The 20,023-nt window shown below is 34.7% G+C and overlaps 1 protein-coding gene across 1 annotated transcript in view; it reads left to right on the top strand.

The window, feature by feature from the left end:
- Nucleotides 1-12,653, top strand: part of LOC132546132 (fibronectin type-III domain-containing protein 3A-like) — a 121,994-nt gene extending 109,341 nt beyond the window's left edge. Inside the window, exons 11-25 of the mRNA XM_060209834.1 lie at nt 103-262; nt 889-975; nt 1,496-1,634; nt 3,166-3,231; nt 3,548-3,553; nt 4,569-4,681; nt 5,542-5,647; nt 6,023-6,195; nt 6,348-6,539; nt 7,424-7,498; nt 8,186-8,439; nt 8,726-8,926; nt 9,214-9,380; nt 10,243-10,367; nt 12,309-12,653. Of these exons, the coding sequence (XP_060065817.1) occupies nt 103-262; nt 889-975; nt 1,496-1,634; nt 3,166-3,231; nt 3,548-3,553; nt 4,569-4,681; nt 5,542-5,647; nt 6,023-6,195; nt 6,348-6,539; nt 7,424-7,498; nt 8,186-8,439; nt 8,726-8,926; nt 9,214-9,380; nt 10,243-10,367; nt 12,309-12,653 (2,209 nt within the window). The remainder of the gene's footprint in view (nt 1-102; nt 263-888; nt 976-1,495; nt 1,635-3,165; nt 3,232-3,547; nt 3,554-4,568; nt 4,682-5,541; nt 5,648-6,022; nt 6,196-6,347; nt 6,540-7,423; nt 7,499-8,185; nt 8,440-8,725; nt 8,927-9,213; nt 9,381-10,242; nt 10,368-12,308) is intronic.
- Nucleotides 12,654-20,023: the final 7,370 nt, after the last annotated feature.

Genomic DNA, 20,023 nt, shown 5'->3' with positions numbered 1-20,023 from the left:
TTCATTAAATTGTCAGTCATAGGCCTGTCAGTCCTCTATACTGACAAACAAACAATGTTTTTGCAGTCATTTTAGTGAAGTCTGGTATATTCATGTTTACAGTCAGTTCAGTGACCTTGCCAGCTACTGTACTAGTGGTAGTGTTCCATCACAGCCAGATCCACCCATGCTGTCAGAAACTTTCATCTCCGCCCTCACAATCTCCTGGATCAAACGCACCAATGAGGACAACTTCCTTCTTCAGATAGAGGATGAAACAACAGTAAGTTGTGCTGGTCACAGGTGATAAGTAGTTGTCATTGCCATATCAAGGTCAAATATAATTAATGTCTTTCTGAAGCACCAATGCAATTTTGAATTAATTTAACAAATTAATTTTATATGTCACAAGTATTCAAACAAGTGGCTTAAAGTTTATAATGAGTTTGTTGAATCTGTGTAGAAATTTCGCAAGTGTATGCTAATATTCTTATAAAGTATGAAAAAACCTTCCTCTTTTTTTTTCAATTTACTCCTAATAAACAGACTCATTTTGATACAGAAATTGGACTGGTCAGTACAAATCTAAACATTAACATGGTATGGTGAAGGGGGATTCACTAACGATACAGAAGTTATCGCACATGTGTGTACATACATATTAAAATATATATTAAATATGCAAAGGTACATCGATTGAGTTTATCTATTCAAATGGCAAAATGATATAGGTAAATTACATATCAGAACAGATTATAATATGGAAACTTAGTGTAGTGTACAGTTTATTAACACCCTTAAATCAGTTGCAAAATTTTCATGAAGTTTGAATTAAGCTCTCATACTTATACATATTATAGGCAAAAAGAAAGTTGATTAACTGATGTGAAATATTTCTTATTTTTACAGGGACATGGTTTCATCACTGAATATAATGGACCAAATCTCTCTCACAAAGTAAAGGCATTACGACGAAACACTGATTACAAATTCAGGGTAGGAATATTTCTACCATTACTGTGTAATGACTCCTTATTGCTCTCAATAGTTCAAACAACTCCAGAAAGCTTACTGATAGAGGACAAACATTTCAAACAACTCCACAAAGCTTATTGATAGAGGACAAACATTTCAAACAACTCCACAAAGCTTATTGATAGAGGACAAACATTTCAAACAACTCCACAAAGCTTATTGATAGAGGACAAACATTTCAAACAACTCCAGAAGGTCTAGTAGTAAAGGACAGATATTTCTGACACTTCTAGAACTTGGCTGGTAAAGGGCAAATATTTCAGGATTGATGGGAATCTCTTATCTTAAAAAAAGATATTAGTGATAAATTCTGATGGAGTTTTTCCTTAATTTTGATAAAGAAATTATAAGACAGGGAAAATCAGGGAACATTTAAAATTTGAAAATGATGACTGTTAAGTCAGTGATGACTGTTAAATCAGTGATGACTTAAATCAAACTGATTTATGCAAAATGATAATTTTCAAAATTTGTTTAAAAGTTGGCAGCAGTGAATGATGAGGGCCAAAGTAAGTGGAGTGAGGTCTCCTGTTTCCGTACTTTACCTGACCGACCAAGTCCTCCTCCCAAACCTCAAATCAAAGGCAAGATCCTTGCCCATAGCTTCAAGGTGGTGTGGGGTAAGTTGGATAACAGGAAACCAGTGTTACTATTTAGTCTTAATACAGTCAAACTTCAATCATAATACAGTCAGACTTCAATGCTTGGAAATTCAAGTCACTAGCTAAACATTTTGGTACAGGATGACTTTGAAGCATTCATGGTGGGTTATATTGATTGTAGTTGTATCCATTACCCCAAGTGTACGTGTGTAAATGAAAAGAGACATTTTTATCTCTAAAACGAAATTTCTTACATGGAAAAACAAACAAAAACAAATTTTGGCAAAAAGTTACCAAGAAATAGACTATGTGTGCTTACATTTACATTTTTATTTGATAGGTAAATACATCTATGTGCCTTCATGTACAGTGTATGTATTTTACAGATCAATTTTAAACTAAGTGATGCACAGCATTAAAATGGTCATCACATGTTACAGCAATAATTTGAAGAGTGTTACATTAATGTTACAGGCACTAATGAATTTAAAAGAAATCAAATAAAAACATCACATACTCTGTCCAGTAATGATAACATTGATATAACACTTCTTATTATAAGTGTGTTTGCCAATGTTCTGACAACAGCTGGTGTGAATCAAAAGGACACGTGAATGACAGATAAATCACTGTGTTTCTCATGCTTTTATATTTAAAACTGAAAAGTGATGCTTTAGAAATCTGTGGAAACATCATAAAAGTGTTTAGGATTTCCTGTGTGTTTTTACATTTCCATAAAATAGACTTCTCTATAAGCTATAACCTTAATGGCGACACATCATGTGACATCCCATTATCTTTTTTTTTTTTTTTATCAAATGTCGTGGCTTCTAAGTACGCAATTAAAACATCAGTTTGTGTCCAGTCATTTATTAATATTGTATAACCAGTGTGCTATCATAATCCATTTGTCAGGTGACATTATGTACTAAATTCTGACAAAGGGCAAAAATTCCTGTGCAGTAATGTTAAAGTTTTGTCCAAATCATTAAGTATCAATGACTGATACATCAAAAAAGAATTTTTTGCCCCATCCAAAATTTGACTCCTAGAGAAATTTGAATTATTGAAGATCGATTCGTAGAAGTTTGACTGTACTTGAATATATTAGATTCTGAGGAAAAATGTGATTTCTTTTGAATATTTGTAGTTATGTTCTTAATCATAGGTCTACAGATTAAATGGAATCTCGGTATTTTCGTAACTACAACAGATAAGATTTTAGTAGTGAATAAACACAAAAATGTTATATAGAATCTGCTAACCCGTGGTGTTCTGTAATAAGCCCACCCCTAAGTTTGTGTCAGAACAAATATGTTGATTCCCTGGGTCCTGTAATAAGCCCACCCCTGACTTTGTGTCAGAAGAGAACATGTTGACCCCCTGAGGTCCTGTAATAAGTCACCCCCTGGCTTTGTGTCAGAGGAAATGTAATGACCCTCTGGACATGTTGCAGGATAAATATTTTATTTATCAAAATTCTATGAAATTTATTATTATTAAAACACTTCTGTTCTCACCTATATGTTGTAATGACTGAATGTTTCAGACCCCCCCAAGGATAATGGAGGATCTGATATTACCAAATATATTGTAGAACTAGACGACGGCAGAGGTAAGACCTGATCATGTTTATAAACCAAAAATTTCTAATTAAACTCTTGATTAAGGTTTATGTTTCTTGTTTTTACTGCCATATATTTCTTGTATTAAGCTCAATGTTTGACAACTTCATATTGTCCCATCTCATTTGATCAGTAAAATGACCCAAAAATACTATAATATGCAATTAGCTACTCCCTGACTTCCAGTGTACACAGTACCAACCTTAAAACTGTTGAAAGTTACTTACCATAGAAATATGATGTAAGAATACATGTGTTATGTTTTCAGTAACTGTAAAATGTTTTATCTCTGTTTAATGCCAACAGGCGGAGGTAATATATGTTTGTATTGTCATCTTGTCACTTCTAGTATATATTTTTTTTTATCTTTATAGATGTTGCAAGCTATTTTTATGCTATTTGTAGCTGTAAATCTGCTGAAGACTTTGGCGTTTGAAATGATAGATTCTTAGAACTCTGCTATATTAGGGTTTCTGTTGATAATTTAGGGCTTAGTTTTATTATATTGTTAGTGATACACTATGACAAGCCTTTAACCACTCTATCATCTGTAGATGTCAGTGACCTATGTCTGTTGCTTTTCTAACTTGAGTTTGACATTGAAAGTCTATTTCTTTTCTTGTGAGGTTTTACACTAATCTGTTTTCAGTAAAGATAGGAATGAGATTTGTAGAACATGTGTTTGACACTTATTTTCATGTTGAATGTGCTAAGTAGACTCCAGAATGTCATATGCTTCACTGAATTACAGTGTAAGTTAATTGGTGGTTTGGAAATTATTAGATTTTTATGTTTGCGGGGAGGTGTAGAATGACAGAATTTGGAAGGGAAAAAATCTAAATCTAATCTGTACTACATTGTCAAATTTGGTCAGGAATTATCCTGTTCCTTCTATGTCTTAACTAAAACAGGTTGTTGAGTAATGCTTTTGAATAGAAAGGAATACCCTGCTTTTCAGTTATGGTTTTATAATTTTCCTGCACAATTTTTTTAAGAATTGCATGCTTACTCAATAATTAGAATTTTAAATCTGTGTATCATTAGGTTTTCATCTTTTTGTGTGGATGTGTATGATTCAATGATTCAATATCAAATTTATACCAAAAAATATCGACCAATATTCTTAGATACCTTATTATAACTGATATCTAATGAAGAATTAAACCCTGATTGATTGATTTCCTTAACATCTACCAGAATATTCAAAGTATTTTGATATACTGCCTAATCTGATTCCATCTTTTTACTATAGTATATAGTCTATTGGATACGACTGGTTTCCATGACGATGTTTATAATCCTTTATTTTTTTTTTTTTTCATTTTAGGGTATGAGACATTGTATGAGGGGTCAGATAGGGAACACAAATGTGACCATCTCATTCCAGGCCATACTTACATGGTCCGCGTGGCCTGCTGTAGTAAAGGTGGACGAAGTGATGTAAGTATCCAGGATCATCAACAATGAATCATCAAGGTGGTAACATACCATGACCATGTCAATGTTAAACTCTTATATACAATGTAAAAGTAGGGTTAGGGTAGTTAGTGACAGAAGGCTTTTAATGTATAAATCATATATATATTTGTTGTTAGGGATTCCTCCACTGTGAAAAAAGAGCATTCAGTCTATGTCTTACATTTAAAGAGATATCATGTTTAATAAACTTTCAGTTACATTTTTCTGTTGTCTCAGTATTGATCAGTTAGTCAATCCACAGAATATATCGTTGTAATTTTAGTTTGGATGACTCGAATTTATTGAGTCAAATTTCCGCGTTGAAGCGATTTTTTAGTAGATTCTGTTGTAAAGCAAGGGAAAAGTCATTCGTTGTCTCAAAATTAATTTTTGTCAAACATTGGCACAACTTCTGATGAAATCAGTCAATACATACACAGAGTAGAAAGTCACCTGTGTGTAACACATGGCTAATTATGGCGTATTGGTGGTCCATCGTACACACAACACTTGGTCTTTGGTGATTAAGTACCAATTAAATTATCCAATTACAGCTTGACTTCTTAATTAGTGTCACCATCCTGTAGCATTGCCTTACCTGTACCTTAAAAAAGTAGCGCCAGGTGGGCGACCAGCCATTTTGTAGGAGGAACAAACTAATATCTGTATGTCTTCCATTTACATCTGATTTAGAAAAATGGATAAAGGCTGAATATGATAACAAAATGGTTGTTCTCTGTGTACTAATGCAGTTTGACAGAAATGATCATTTCCAATGGGATATCATCTTATGTATGTAACCAAGTAACTTGTTGTCTTTAGAGAAGCTTATTCTGTTACAGTTCTCCGACTTCTGTATGGCTACCACACATGCTGTTTCCCCAGGACAGTGCCATGCTCCTAAGCTCCAAGGCAAACCCAAAGCTACTTCCCTTCACTTACGCTGGAGTAAGTCATTGTCAACACTCCTATTGATTTATAGTTTAATGTAGATATGTGTTCATCAGAACTTGCTACTCTTGCATAGCAGTCTTAGCAAAAAAAGAAAGTTTGATTTTGTTTCCAGTTACATTTCATATATTCCTGAATACCTATTTCATTTAACAAAGAAAATTACTTTTACAATTTTTTTGGAAAATAAGATAAATTTGGAGTCATTATATGGTTATAAAGGACAGCTACAAGTCTGTGATTGGCATTTAAAATAGACAAAATGTGTTAAGACCTTCACAACATCTATGTTGGGTCCAGATATAACTACTAACTGACAGTTACTAATTATATAAGATATCACTGTCAGGATTATTAATGTGGCCTCTGTAGGTTACCCAGAGTATGACGGAGGGGCAAATGTTATGGAGTTTGCAGCTCAGATGATCAACCCGGATAACACAAGCCGAGAAGTGTTCAAAGGTCGTGACCTTGACTGTATAGTGGCCGGTCTGTCACCAGGACGTCCATACCTATTCCAAGTCCGGGCATTCAATATGGTTGGGGTATGTTACTTCTTAATTCAGGATACTTCAACCAGGCACAAGTTGTCTTTTCTTATTTCCAGTACATAGATTTTAATTTTAATGATCAATTTTAATATCTATCTCAGATCTCTAATGTTTTATGGCAAACTGAAAAAGTTGTGTCTTTTTAGGGTGGACCCTGGTCAGAGCCTTTGGAGGTAGTGAGTGGAGCAGGGGTACCAGATCCCCCTAAAACTCCTCTCGTTAACTGTCGCTCCCCCCACAGTGCAATGGTGTTGTGGGATTCTCCTGTCAACAATGGTGCTACAATTACTGATTACAGGCTGGAGTGGCAGCACAAGTCAGACCTCGACTTCACACAGGTACGTCTTTACACATATCAGACCTCAAATTCACACAGGTACTTCTTTACACATATCAAACCTCGACTTAACACAGGTACTTCTTTACACATATCAGACCTCGACTTAACACAGGTGCATCTTTACACATATCAGACCTTGACTTTACAGAGGTAGGTCTTTACACATATCAGACCTCGACTTAACAGAGGTACGTCTTTACACATATCAGACCTCGACTTAACACAGGTACATATTTACACATATCAGACCTCGACTTAATACAGGTACATCTTTTCATATATCCGACCTCGACTTAACAGAGGTACGTCTTTACACATATCAGACCTCGACTTAACAGTGGTAGGTCTTTACACATGTCAGACTGCTTCATCACAGAAGTAATCTTTACATATGACAGACCATGATTTCACACAGGTATATCATAACACAAATCAGACCTCAATTTCACACAGGTATATCATTACACAAGTCAGACCTCAATTTCACACAGGTATATCATAACACAAGTCAGTCCTCAATTTCACACAGGTATATCATTACATAAGTCAGACCTCAATTTCACACAGGTATATCATAACACAAGTCAGACTTCAATTTCACACAGGTATATCATAACACAAGTCAGACTTCAATTTCACACAGGTATATCATAACACAAGTCAGTCCTTGACTTCCCATAGATTTATCTTTGCACGAGTCAGATCTCAACTTCACTCAGATTCAATTGTACTTAAGATTTTCTGCCCCTCCAGAACACACCAACAATAACTACTAGACATTCTAGACATTTGTAAATCTATGTACATTCAGGTACATAAACCAGACCTACTTTGTGTGTTAAACACTATTATTTCATTGTTTTTATAACTTATCTGTTTCAGTTATATTTTGGTTCAAATTTGAATTATGAAGTGAAGGGCCTGACACCTGCCACCCTGTACAGTTTTCGTGTTCAGGTAAGCCAGACAGCAAAATACCAGTGATTCTGGGTTGAGGGGGTGGGGGGGGGGAATCTTGATGACTATGTCCTTGTATTAAATGTTCCACTTACTTCTTGATAAATCGTCTTTGATTGTCTGGTAAATCAACAAACTTTGGTCAACATAACGGTTGCTACATTGTATGAAAGGATGCAGCTTATATTCCAATGTGACAATTATGTGGATCAAACGAAAAATATTGTTAAAAATTGGCTCTGCCATTTACGTACTGATGCAGTTAGTAACACAGAAAATACGGTACTTTGTTCTGTGTCGGATGTCAGTATACAAAAATATTTATTACAGAGATTTATTGTTAGATGTCGGTAAATAAAAATATTTGTTACATTGTTCTGTGTCAGGTTTGTAAACAAAAATATTTGTTACATTGTTCTGTGTCAGGTTTGTAAACAAAAATATTTATTACCTCGTTCGAATGTCAGATGTGGGTATACAAAAATATTCAATACTTCATGCCAATGTCAGTTGTCAGTGTACAAAAATATTTGTTCCTTTGGTCTGTTGCTAGATGTCAGTAAAGAAAAATATTTGTCACTTTGGTCTGTTGCTAGATGTCTGTATACAAAAATGTTGGTATACACATATATCATTTGTTTACTATGTCTATACATGGTGATTGTCATTATACAATTTCTTATTCAGGCAGTCAACAGCGCAGGGTCTGGACCGTTCAGTGCGGTGGCGACCTGCGTGACCCCGCCTTCTAGTCCGTCGCCTGTTGTGTACATTCGTCACACAGCCAATGCCAACACCATTTCTCTGTCCTGGAAAGAGCCCAACTGTAACGGTAGTGACATTAGCGCCTATAATATTGATATTGGTGAAAAACAACTTATCTCGACAAGCGCCGTCACCGAGTATGTCTTAGAGGAGCTGGCTCCCGAGTCTGTGTACAAGTAAGTAGAGAGTAGAGCAGGGGACATAACTTGTTAAAGACTCGTTGTGATACACTAATCAAATGTGCCAGATTGATTATGTATTGATGTAGATTAGTGTCAGTGGATGGATGATGTGGAAATCAATATGTTGAAATTTCTCTGCCAGTGAATGGATTCTTACCTGTATCCTGATCTCTGTTTTGGTTCTCAACTACAGCTACATTATATATTATGTCATTTTCTTTGAAGTAATGAATTTCAACAAATTAAACCATTAATCATATTCTGAATGTTTTCTTGTCAGGGTGCGGATACAAGCTGTCAACGGCATTGGAGTAGGTGCATTCAGCTCACCAGTGCGGATATCAACCAAGCCCCTGCCCCCTAACCCTTCTCGGCTAGAGTGTGTGATTTTTGCTCCCAATAGTCTAAAACTTAAGTGGGGAGATGGGCGGAACCCCGATATGGTTACATACACTCTAGAAATGGAGAGAGAAGATGGAAAGTAAGTGTCATCAACGTGTGTTCTTCTCATTTGATTGGATTCATTCAGGCATATAGACATCATTTACAGTATACAAATACATATGGAAACTCACACATGATAATGAACAGAAACAGGGCTTTGTATGACATATAGCCAGAAATAGCTCATAAATGTCTGAAGACTCCTTTCCAGTGTGACCTTGATATTTTAAATGTTATTTTGAATTTTAAAATGTTCATGAACACAAAATGAACTTGCCATACCACAGAAATATGTTGATAACATATGCATTGATAATGTTGTAGCTTCCAATCCGTGTACAGTGGTCCAGCCCATGCTTACAAGGTCAACAAACTAACAGAGATGTCAAGTTATGACTTCAGAATATTTGCCAGCAATGTGGCAGGGAATGGCCCGTATTCCGAGGTTTTCACTTTCACCACCACAAAGGCACCGCCACCGGCTTTGAAAGGTATTAACAGGAATTGTATGGAGACATTTACAATCAATGTTAAAACTGATGTTGTCTTGCAGATAGAAAGCCGATAGAAAGCCTTTGGTTATTCTTGTTTGATATTTCAGCTTGACAGAAAGCAAGTTTGTCCTAGCATTTGTTTCTTTTTCTCTCAAATAAACGTGTATAACATGTATTGTATCATTGAGATTCTGTATTATTCTTACTTATTTGACAGATATTTTCAAAAATATTCTTACATTTGTTTTTTTGTCTCCGAGTATCCTAACATATTCCTTTGTTTGTTAATCTGTCTGTGTCGTAACATTCACATATTTATTACATTTGTCTTTCTGGTAAAGTGTCTTGATGTTCCTGCATGTCTTACTTTGTATCCCAAATGTTCCTATGTTTGCTACACTGTCTGTCAGATAAAGTATCTTAAAGTTCCTTTATTTACTACTTTTGTCCTTGATAAAGTGACATAATGTTCCAATATTTGTTACCTGTCTCCCTGATTAAGTGTCATGTTCTTTTATTTTCCAATAACTGACATAATGTTCAAATATTTGTTACCTGTCTCCCTGATTAATTGTTTTAATGTTCCTTTATTTTCCAGTAACTGACATAATATTCTGATATTTGTTACCTGTCTCCCTGATTAAGTGTCTTAATGGTCCTTTATTTTCCAATAACTGACATTATGTTCCAATATTTGTAACCCGTCTCCAAGATAATGTGTCTTAATGTTTCTATAATTGTTATGTTTTCCTGAGGTCAATATTTCAATATTTGCTACTTTTCTCTGTGACAAATTGTCTTATATTGAGTACTTGTCTCTCAGATAAAGTGTCTAATGTTCTTACATTTTGCATTGTAGCACCAAAGATCCAGGATGTACAGTTGAATAGCTGTTCAGTGGAATGGACGAGTGTACGACCTATGGGCTCAGATAGCATTGTGTATATCCTACAGCTTCAGAGTCGGGACCATGAATACAAACAGGTAACACCAGAGTTATGCCATTCTTACTGTGATATAGATGGTGCTCTTTCTTCTATTACTGCTGTAATAGGGTTGAGGATATAAAGTGTTAGTCATGTAATTTCTTGAGAATCTCTCAAAAGATGTGTGAGAGCAGGTGCACAAAAGATGTCTATATGTATGAGAGCAGGTGCACAGAAGATGTCTATATGTGTGAGAGCAGGTGCACAGAAGATGTCTATATGTGTGAGAGCAGGTGCACAGAAGATGTCTATATGTGTGAGAGCAGAGGCACAGAAGATGTCTATATGTATGAGAGCAGGTGCACAGAAGATGTCTATATGTGTGAAAGCAGAGGCACAGAAGATGTCTATATGTGTGAGAGCAGAGGCACAGAAGATGTCTATATGTGTGAGAGCAGGTGCACAGAAGATGTCTATATGTGTGAGAGCAGGTGCACAGAAGATGTCTATATGTGTGAGAGCAGGTGCACAGAAGATGTCTATATGTGTGAGAGCAGAGGCACAGAAGATGTCTATATGTGTGAGAGCAGAGGCACAGAAGATGTCTATATGTGTGAGAGCAGAGGCACAGAAGATGTCTATATGTGTGAGAGCAGAGGCACAGAAGATGTCTATATGTGTGAGAGCAGAGACACAGAAGATGTCTATATGTGTGAGAGCAGAGGCACAGAAGATGTCTATATGTATGAGAGCAGGTGCACAGAAGATGTCTATATGTGTGAGAGCAGAGGCACAGAAGATGTCTATATGTGTGAGAGCAGGTGCACAGAAGATGTCTATATGTGTGAGAGCAGGTGCACAGAAGATGTCTATATGTATGAGAGCAGAGGCACAGAAGATGTCTATATGTGTGAGAGCAGAGACACAGAAGATGTCTATATGTGTGAGAGCAGAGACACAGAAGATGTCTATATGTGTGAGAGCAGAGGCACAGAAGATGTCTATATGTATGAGAGCAGAGGCACAGAAGATGTCTATATGTGTGAGAGCAGAGGCACAGAAGATGTCTATATGTGTGAGAGCAGAGGCACAGAAGATGTCTATATGTGTGAGAGCAGGTGCACAGAAGATGTCTATATGTATGAGAGCAGAGGCACAGAAGATGTCTATATGTGTGAGAGCAGAGACACAGAAGATGTCTATATGTATGAGAGCAGGTGCACAGAAGATGTCTATATGTATGAGAGCAGAGGCACAGAAGATGTCTATATGTGTGAGAGCAGGTGCACAGAAGATGTCTATATCTGTGTCTATGTGTGAGAGCAGGTGCACAGAAGATGTCTATATGTGTGAGAGCAGGTGCACAGAAGATGTCTATATGTATGAGAGCAGGTGCACAGAAGATGTCTATATGTGTGAGAGCAGGTGCACAGAAGATGTCTATATGTGTGAGAGCAGGTGCACAGAAGAAGTCTATATGTATGAGAGCAGGTGCACAGAAGATGTCTATATGTGTGAGAGCAGGTGCACAGAAGATGTCTATATGTGTGAGAGCAGGTGCACAGAAGATGTCTATATGTGTGAGAGCAGGTGCACAGAAGATGTCTATATGTGTGAGAGCAGGTGCACAGAAGATGTCTATATGTGTGAGAGCAGGTGCACAGAAGATGTCTATATGTGTGAGAGCAGGTGCACAGAAGATGTCTATATGTGTGAGAGCAGAGGCACAGAAGATGTCTATATGTGTGAGAGCAGGTGCACAGAAGATGTCTATATGTGTGAGAGCAGGTGCACAGAAGATGTCTATATGTGTGAGAGCAGGTGCACAGAAGATGTCTATATGTGTGAGAGCAGGTGCACAGAAGATGTCTATATGTGTGAGAGCAGGTGCACAGAAGATGTCTATATGTATGAGAGCAGGTGCAAACCTCTTTTACTGTTTCAGTTTTTATACATTTTTCAGTTTATGAGTTCTACAACACTTTCCTTTTATTTGTAGATGTACAGAGGCCCTGCCACTTCTTACAGCCTACACACACTCGGTCCAAAGACAGAGTATACGATACGAGTGTGTGCCGTTCGGCAGTGTGTGGACAAATCAGATGATGTAATGGGTCCTTTCAGTCCTTCAGTAATGTTCACCACGCCAAGCTTGGAACCAGCCACAAGCTTAGAGCCAAAACTCTTGGAGACAAAAATCGTTGAACCAAAACAACTAACTGACCAACAATGGGCAATGATCATATTGCTTGGGTTTGTCATATTTGCTTGCCTTGTAGCCTTCGTGGCACAACAAATTATTCTCTACACTTCCAGTCATTCGGGACGACATGACGACTTATGAGAAATATTTTTTAAAGAAAACACTGTTGATGTTTTTTTTTCTTCTTTTATCTTTTATGATCATAAAAGATGTACCAAATTGTTTCATAATTGAAGCCAAATGTTGTAAACAGTGCTAGAAAGAAAATGTCAATGAATTCACAGGTTATAAGGGAATCAATGCCTTGGTTCATACATGTAACTGTGGTGAAGATAGCAGGCCAAGAACATCAACAAAAGGAAAATTGCATCAGTCAAATGAGGAGAGATTTAACCAATTGCTTCGATTTTATACCTGCAATTGATGAGATATTTAGTTGGAACCTTGAGTTACATGCCTACAAAAAAAGATGATACTTGATGTGTGGGATCATTTGATCGGAAAATATTGTGATAAATTGACGCGAGTCCTCGTCCATTATGGTAAATCTGCGACATAACTAAATACTGGAAACTCATGCACCAACTGGTCATAATACTTGACCTTAGAATCAATAAGTAACTTGACCAGTTGTCAGATGGAGAAGTGACCGGTCTCAAATGTTGTGTTTGACTTCTTGTGGAATCTAGTTGCGTGTGTTTAGCTCGGTATCAGAGGCTCGAGGTTATGTGATGGCTAGCCTTTTTGAGAAGTTTTTGCTTAAGTGATTGTGTTCTCTTAAAAGTAAAAACACAAATGAGAGTCTTTTTTCATTGTTTCTGCAGTCAGAGATGGCAAAAGACAGAACAACATTTTTTGGTAAACTATGTGACTGGCTGGGTCAAAATGTGCATTTCTGTTACAATGACATTGATTTACTTATATAACAATGTGGGCTAACTTTTTGCACTTTTTTTCACAATATGGTATCTTCCAATTTATGTCTCTTTCAGAAAATCACGACATTATTTTTTCATTTATCATTACTATCATATTGGGTGTTGGGGTGGCATGCCAATTATGAATTAACATTCATTTCTTCTCAGATTACATTTAGCAAGGTTTAGAATTTATTTATTGGTCTCCATCATGTAAGTAAATATTGTCTATAAATGAATATTCATTAAAAAAATCATTTTTAGAATGCGATGGAAATCAGAATAGACATAATTAAAGTTTCAGAATGTTGTTATAAGGTTTATTTAATTATTTGTCATGAAGATTTTTATGCTAACTTCATCAAATTAAATGATTCATTTGGGAAAAAAATGTTTACAATCGGGTTGTATCTGAATATTAAGGGCAAATGCAACATTTCTGTTACAAATACACCTATCTCTTCTACTGAATTTTTTTGTTTTGTGTTTTTTACTTCTTTCAAAAACGTAATTTAAACTTTGATAATGAATTAATAATAAAGTAATATATGAATTATGAAAGCATACTTCGAGTGAAGGCTTACATTGTTATTAATTATTGTATCATGTATTCTAATTACCTAATTATGGAAGATTGACTTGTCTTGTCAGCTGTTGTTGACGAAAAACTGACATATACGATGCATGTATCCAAATTGTTACTGCATGGAAAGGTTAGAACAGAAGTCACATGGACGTCTGATGTCATGGAATGACCTTGATAATCACGACATTTGAATTAAAGAAAATTTGTACAGAAGCAAGGGAACGCTGATGTTGGTAATGGTCACAATGATGTTTATTTTTCATGTCTACTATGTGATATTTTTATTATCTGTTAAGGATAATCTTGTTCAATATTATTTACTTGGAAACTCATACATACTGCTTTTTGAATTCTGTATCAGTAAGCAATTTAGTGATGTGATAATTATCAAATTCATATTATAATCAAATTGTAGATTTTTATGTAGCGGACAAAAAGGAAAGTAATAGTTAATATGTGGAAAAACTACTGACAATACTAGGCATTGTGATAATTCCTATATTATGTATAAATTGTTGGTACAGTTGACTGCTTAGACCATGTATAATTACCAAGTTCAACTGTTACAGCATTTTGACAGCATTGGTACTGTTGTAACCTAGTCATTGTATTACCAATATCTGTTATTGCCATTTTACTTATATATATATAAATATATATATATCACCCATTTACAATATATCTATAAATGCCATGTATCACCTGTTAACTATATAATAATCTGCATCAGTAAACATGAACATGTATGTTTGACATGATATTTTAATGTTTGAATGTCACTAAAGCGGTGTAGCTATTAAATAATATGTGACAATATCAACGCTGCTGATACTGCAGTGTCATTGTATGTACACTTATATATACATACATATATTTCTTATACACATATATATCTATGTATATATGATTTCATGGATATGTGGATGGTCACTATGACTTACGTTTAATGCAAGACAACAATCAGGAGATACAGATTTTTGTGCATGATGCTTTTGGTGGATTTTTTTTATCTCACTATCAATGTTTTTTTCTACATTCTACATCATCAGTATGATCCTAGCTCTAGGCCTAGCTATGTAAAACCCTGTAACCATGGGGTTAGCATCTGTTGGTCTGACTTCATCCTAGTTTGTACCCTTTAGTTGTACGGACCAAGCCCCAGCACTAAAGGGTATCACTCTCACACTGAATTATTTGACAAGACTTTTATTTTTTTAAAGTCAAAGATTTCTGATTAGGATTGTGTTGCCTAATATATATCATTTGTTAATGATCATCTGACTGTAGTTTTCTTGATATTAGTTAGAAATAGCTTTTTTTGTGAATAGAGTCGATACAAGGAAATGGAGTAGAAACATTAAGTTGTCTAGCTTAAGTCATTAAATTGTTAATACTTGTCAGTCAGAAGCAGGACTACCAGGAACAGCAGGTTATCTATATAAGACACTCTAGCTATGCCTTTACGAAAAATCTCCCTCAGAAATATCTGAAATGTTGTTGGAAAGGTTTCAAGTTATATACTGGTACTATATGCTGTTAAATATAATTAAGTCCCTGTCAGTAAAATATATTTTCTTGCCAAACTTTTATATTTTTCTGTTTAGAAGTTAAGAAATGATGCACCTTAATTATTACTGCAAGATCATATTTGATTGGCCAAATTTCTTTCATTACAATATGTATTTGTTTAAAACGTTATGTGAAAATAATTTTTCTAAATTCTTTACATGTGTATTCATAATTTCAATTTTTTCTGTGTTTCATTTTTCTTTCCTGTAATTATGATTTGTTTTCCGATATTTGAGATATCTGTTAAATTATACTTGTCTTGCCAAAGCTATTTTAAGCCATCTGCGAATACTTCGGACACTGCAGAGGTTTTGTAACTTTCATAATTAACAGAACAATATATTTTCCTAGTTATGTTAAAAGCATCATTTCCAGATTCATTATCAGAAGCATAGATGTATACCTGTGTTTATGTTGTTTCGTCAGTCACATCACGCAAATGTTATCACAAGGAATGCGCTGGTCGTGTTTCCCATCAATCTTAAGATACAACTTATCTAGAATCTCGAGAAACTGTTTTACATATTGGATTTTGGAGAAATTGAAACATTGATTTTTTTTTTTTTTTTTTTACGTTTTTCCATCACAAATCTGATTAATGATAATGAAATCAGCTCTGGTAAACTGGATAATTAAGATTTTCTTAATGAATAACTTTATTTAGATAAAAAAAAGTGAAAGTTTTTTTTTATCACCGAACTATAGAAGACTTAAAGACATGATGACCCTAGTATCTAGTTATATTAACCAATTCATGTTTGTTACACAGTATCCATGGTAACACAATCCATGACTTAGTTAGGCCAGTAAAATATTAAGTGCAATAAACTAAATTAAGAAATGTTAATTTCCTGGCGAAATCAACATCTTTGTACATTTTAAATGAACATTTTAATCATATAAGATAAAAATTAAAATGTTCTAATAAAAAATGAGCAATTACATGCATTAATTTATAACATGTAGAATATTTTTTATTTTGATACAGCAGTGATCACTTGTATTTAACCTTATATTGATGTTTGTGGATCAGAAGACAGTACAGGATTAGCACCAGTGAATCAGCCTAAGGAATCAGGATAGAATTGTATACATCATATATATGTGGAAAACAGATTGATGGAACTTTTTTGTGTAAATACTTTGAGTTTTTATTACAATACAAAACAAGGTTGTAAACTTGCATTCATCTTTTTCATCTTTGTCATAACAATTAGTTAATTCTTTGTTAGTAATTATGTCAAGGTTCCCATTTCCAGTAACATTTTTAGAAATGAGCGACCACCAAGATGATTTGTTTGCAGTCAGGCCTGTTGTGAAAGGTCGCTATACAGAGATGGTTTCTTTACAGAGATGATATCTGAACAGAGGCAGTCTCTCTACAGGGGTGGTCTTTCTATCAGAAAAGGTCGCTATACAGAGGTGGTCTTTCTATCAGAAAAGGTCGCTATACAGAGGTGGTTTCTTTACAGAGATGATATCTGAACAGAGGCAGTCTCTCTACAGAGGTGGTCTTTCTATCAGAAAAAGTCGCGATACAGAGGTGGTCTTTCTATCAGAAAAGGTCGCTATACAGAGGTGGTTTCTTTACAGAGATGATATCTGAACAGAGGCAGTCTCTCTACAGAGGTGGTCTTTCTATCAGAAAAAGTCGCAATACAGAGGTGCTTTCTTTACAGAGGGAATCTTCATACAGAGGTGGCTCTTTATAGAGGTCTTTTCTTTGTAGATGGTATACTACTCAAAGATAAGAAATAGACATCTCTTGAAAGAGAAGAATACTGAGTTGAATGGTCCATCTTGAGAGAAGCCATACTCTGTTTGTAATTGTTTTCACATTGCAAGATTTTTTTTATCAAGGTTTGTGTCAGATTTTTATCCCTTCAGCAGAAGTAACTTGCAGTGGGTTTTTTTTCCACTGATTTTTATTTCAATCCATATAATGCCTTAGTTAAGTTTTCGACTTTAGCACATGGCCCCAAAATAAGGAATCTTAATTGTCATCAGGCTTTTTACATGTATATGATATGAAATATGTAAAATGTAAAATTGTTTATTAGCTACAAGTTAGAATTTACTTTATATGAAATGAAATTAAACAGAATTTATCATTCAAGAAGATGATAAACTTAAACATTAATAGAGGAACAGATTTGTGCCATATTGATAATTAAGTTTAATGTAAATACCCTTCATCCAACTGGTGGATTCAATATCAGTTGAACTTCTATACACCAGTAGTTCATTGATTTTTCCTTGATTTTCCGTACAGAATTACCAAATTGGTGTTGAAGGAACAGATGGTTATCAGAATTCCAAATCCTGCTGATATTACATAGGCCATTCAGGATGCTGTAACCATATAGCACAGTTAGTTACATTAGACTTCAGTTTAACACCATAGATACATGAGAATCACAGTTGTGTTATGTAATATTCAGTTTATCTATTTATTCTTGTGTTAGATCTCCTATGTATGGTACACTGATGGAAACCAAATACTATCAGGATGGTTGCTTCATTTAAAGGCTTATCTTGAAGTTAATGAAAAACTTATTTTTCATATTATAATCTACATAGAATTTCAAAAGGTTTGTGAAATGTTGACAAAAATACTGAAATGTCTCATGGCATTTATGTAAGCTATAAATGACATAGAAGTGCAAAAAGTGTTCCATTTGATGGGATGATTTTTTACAGCCAATGAAACATTTTCATGTTAGTTTTCCACATCGCTTTGAGAAATAACACCTTACCTGTTTGAAAAGATTCATGGTTGCTTAATTGATATTGCTAATTGAGACACTGTCAATGTTATCTTTCTTCTGTTGTTATTTACTGCTGAAATCGTTATTTCTAATGTAGTTCTTTTTTAAGCACTTTGTTTGCTATTACTTAACATAAAACTATGACACTACTCACACTATGTTATCAGTACAATATATCCTATTTTGAGGAAAACTGTTTGTTCTCTTTTGAATGTCATCCTGGTCTTGATGGTTGAAATTTGTCAAATGTAATGAATTTTCATTGTGAAGCCATAGCTTTCAGAGAGAAATTAATTTTTAGTCAAGAAAAATTTTTACATTGTGTAATAGTGTGAGTTAAAGCCTTCCATTTGCAATGATACTGTTTATACCTCAAGATGTACTGACCATGTAGTATAAATCCATATTTAACCATGAAATCTGCTTGAACAAGTGAAAACTGTTAAATGGCAGACAGTGGTAGAAAGTATTTGGAATAGCTAACTACCATGATACACAACACTATCCTTAACATTGTCAAAACTGTCCAATCTTCAAATATACAAACTATAACGCATCATACTAGAATATTGTTACTGCATAAATTTTTTGTGGGCAAGATGAATTTCTATATCAAATACTATACAATCAGATATGGAATTCCCTAGTATTTGGTATTTAATATTTGGATGTGATGCTTGTTTTGTCTGTGAAATTTTAGAATAGAGTTGAGTGCAGTTAAATATCATTTTATTATAAGATCTTATGAAACCACATCAATGACATTGTTGTGGCAATATTACACATAATCTGCTGTGGGGGGTTCACTTTTGTTAAGATGTCCACTGCAGAATGGGATTTTCAGTAATTAAAAAAAAAAAACTTGTTTAAATTCAATGAAGTGATTCTTTTCATTAATTAATTAATGAACTAGATAACATAAAATTGATGTCCTGCTAAAGACCATCGTTGTCAGAATCCTTAAATCTGCTTATCGTTTCCCCATCATTTTACTCTGTACATTCTTTGTTCTCCTCTTTCGTGCTTTTAGTGATATTGAGGTAACAGGCTAGCTTGGTGTCAGGTTTGTAATTATTTCACAGATATTATTTCATTTTCTCTGATATGTTAGTGCTGGACATTATTGTACATGGTTTAAATCTGGCCTGCTTTCTGCCATTCGGTCTTTCATGTTTTACTTGCATCATAGAACCTCAAAAATACATGTACCCTTCTGTTGATTTGCTTTCATCCGTAAGACTTGCTACCTATATAAAGGCATTCAACAATGATTGTAATGACTTGTTCTGGACATCATGAAGCCAAGTGCTTTAACATTGGGGAAACATTTCATGAACATATTGGTATGAACAAAAAAATCTTATTTTAAACAACCTACCTTTTATAAAATTGATTAATTTGAGAAAATCGAAACTTTCATCAAGCTTGTCCTATTAAGAAACAATCTGCTATCAATATGAAAAGAAAGCTCATACCTGCCTCTCCCCTCCTGTGAAAGTTTAATCCCCACTATATTTCTTTACTTGTGAAGTGGTGAAAGGCTTTTATTGGATGAACTGGAAAAGACAGAAGTTGACACGATTCTTTCAAATCTATTTTATTTAGATTTGAAGCTTTCTAGCTTAGATCTGAAGTCACTGCCTGCTGGTGACTACCAAAGTGTATGGTAGA

Source organism: Ylistrum balloti, unplaced genomic scaffold (assembly GCF_031769215.1).
Source record: "Ylistrum balloti isolate Yb309-2 unplaced genomic scaffold, AGI_CSIRO_Ybal_v1 Utg369602, whole genome shotgun sequence".
NCBI classification, from domain to species: Eukaryota; Metazoa; Mollusca; class Bivalvia; order Pectinida; family Pectinidae; genus Ylistrum; species Ylistrum balloti.
Note: the sequence above shows the minus strand (reverse complement) of the source record. Positions and strands in the feature narration are given on the sequence as shown.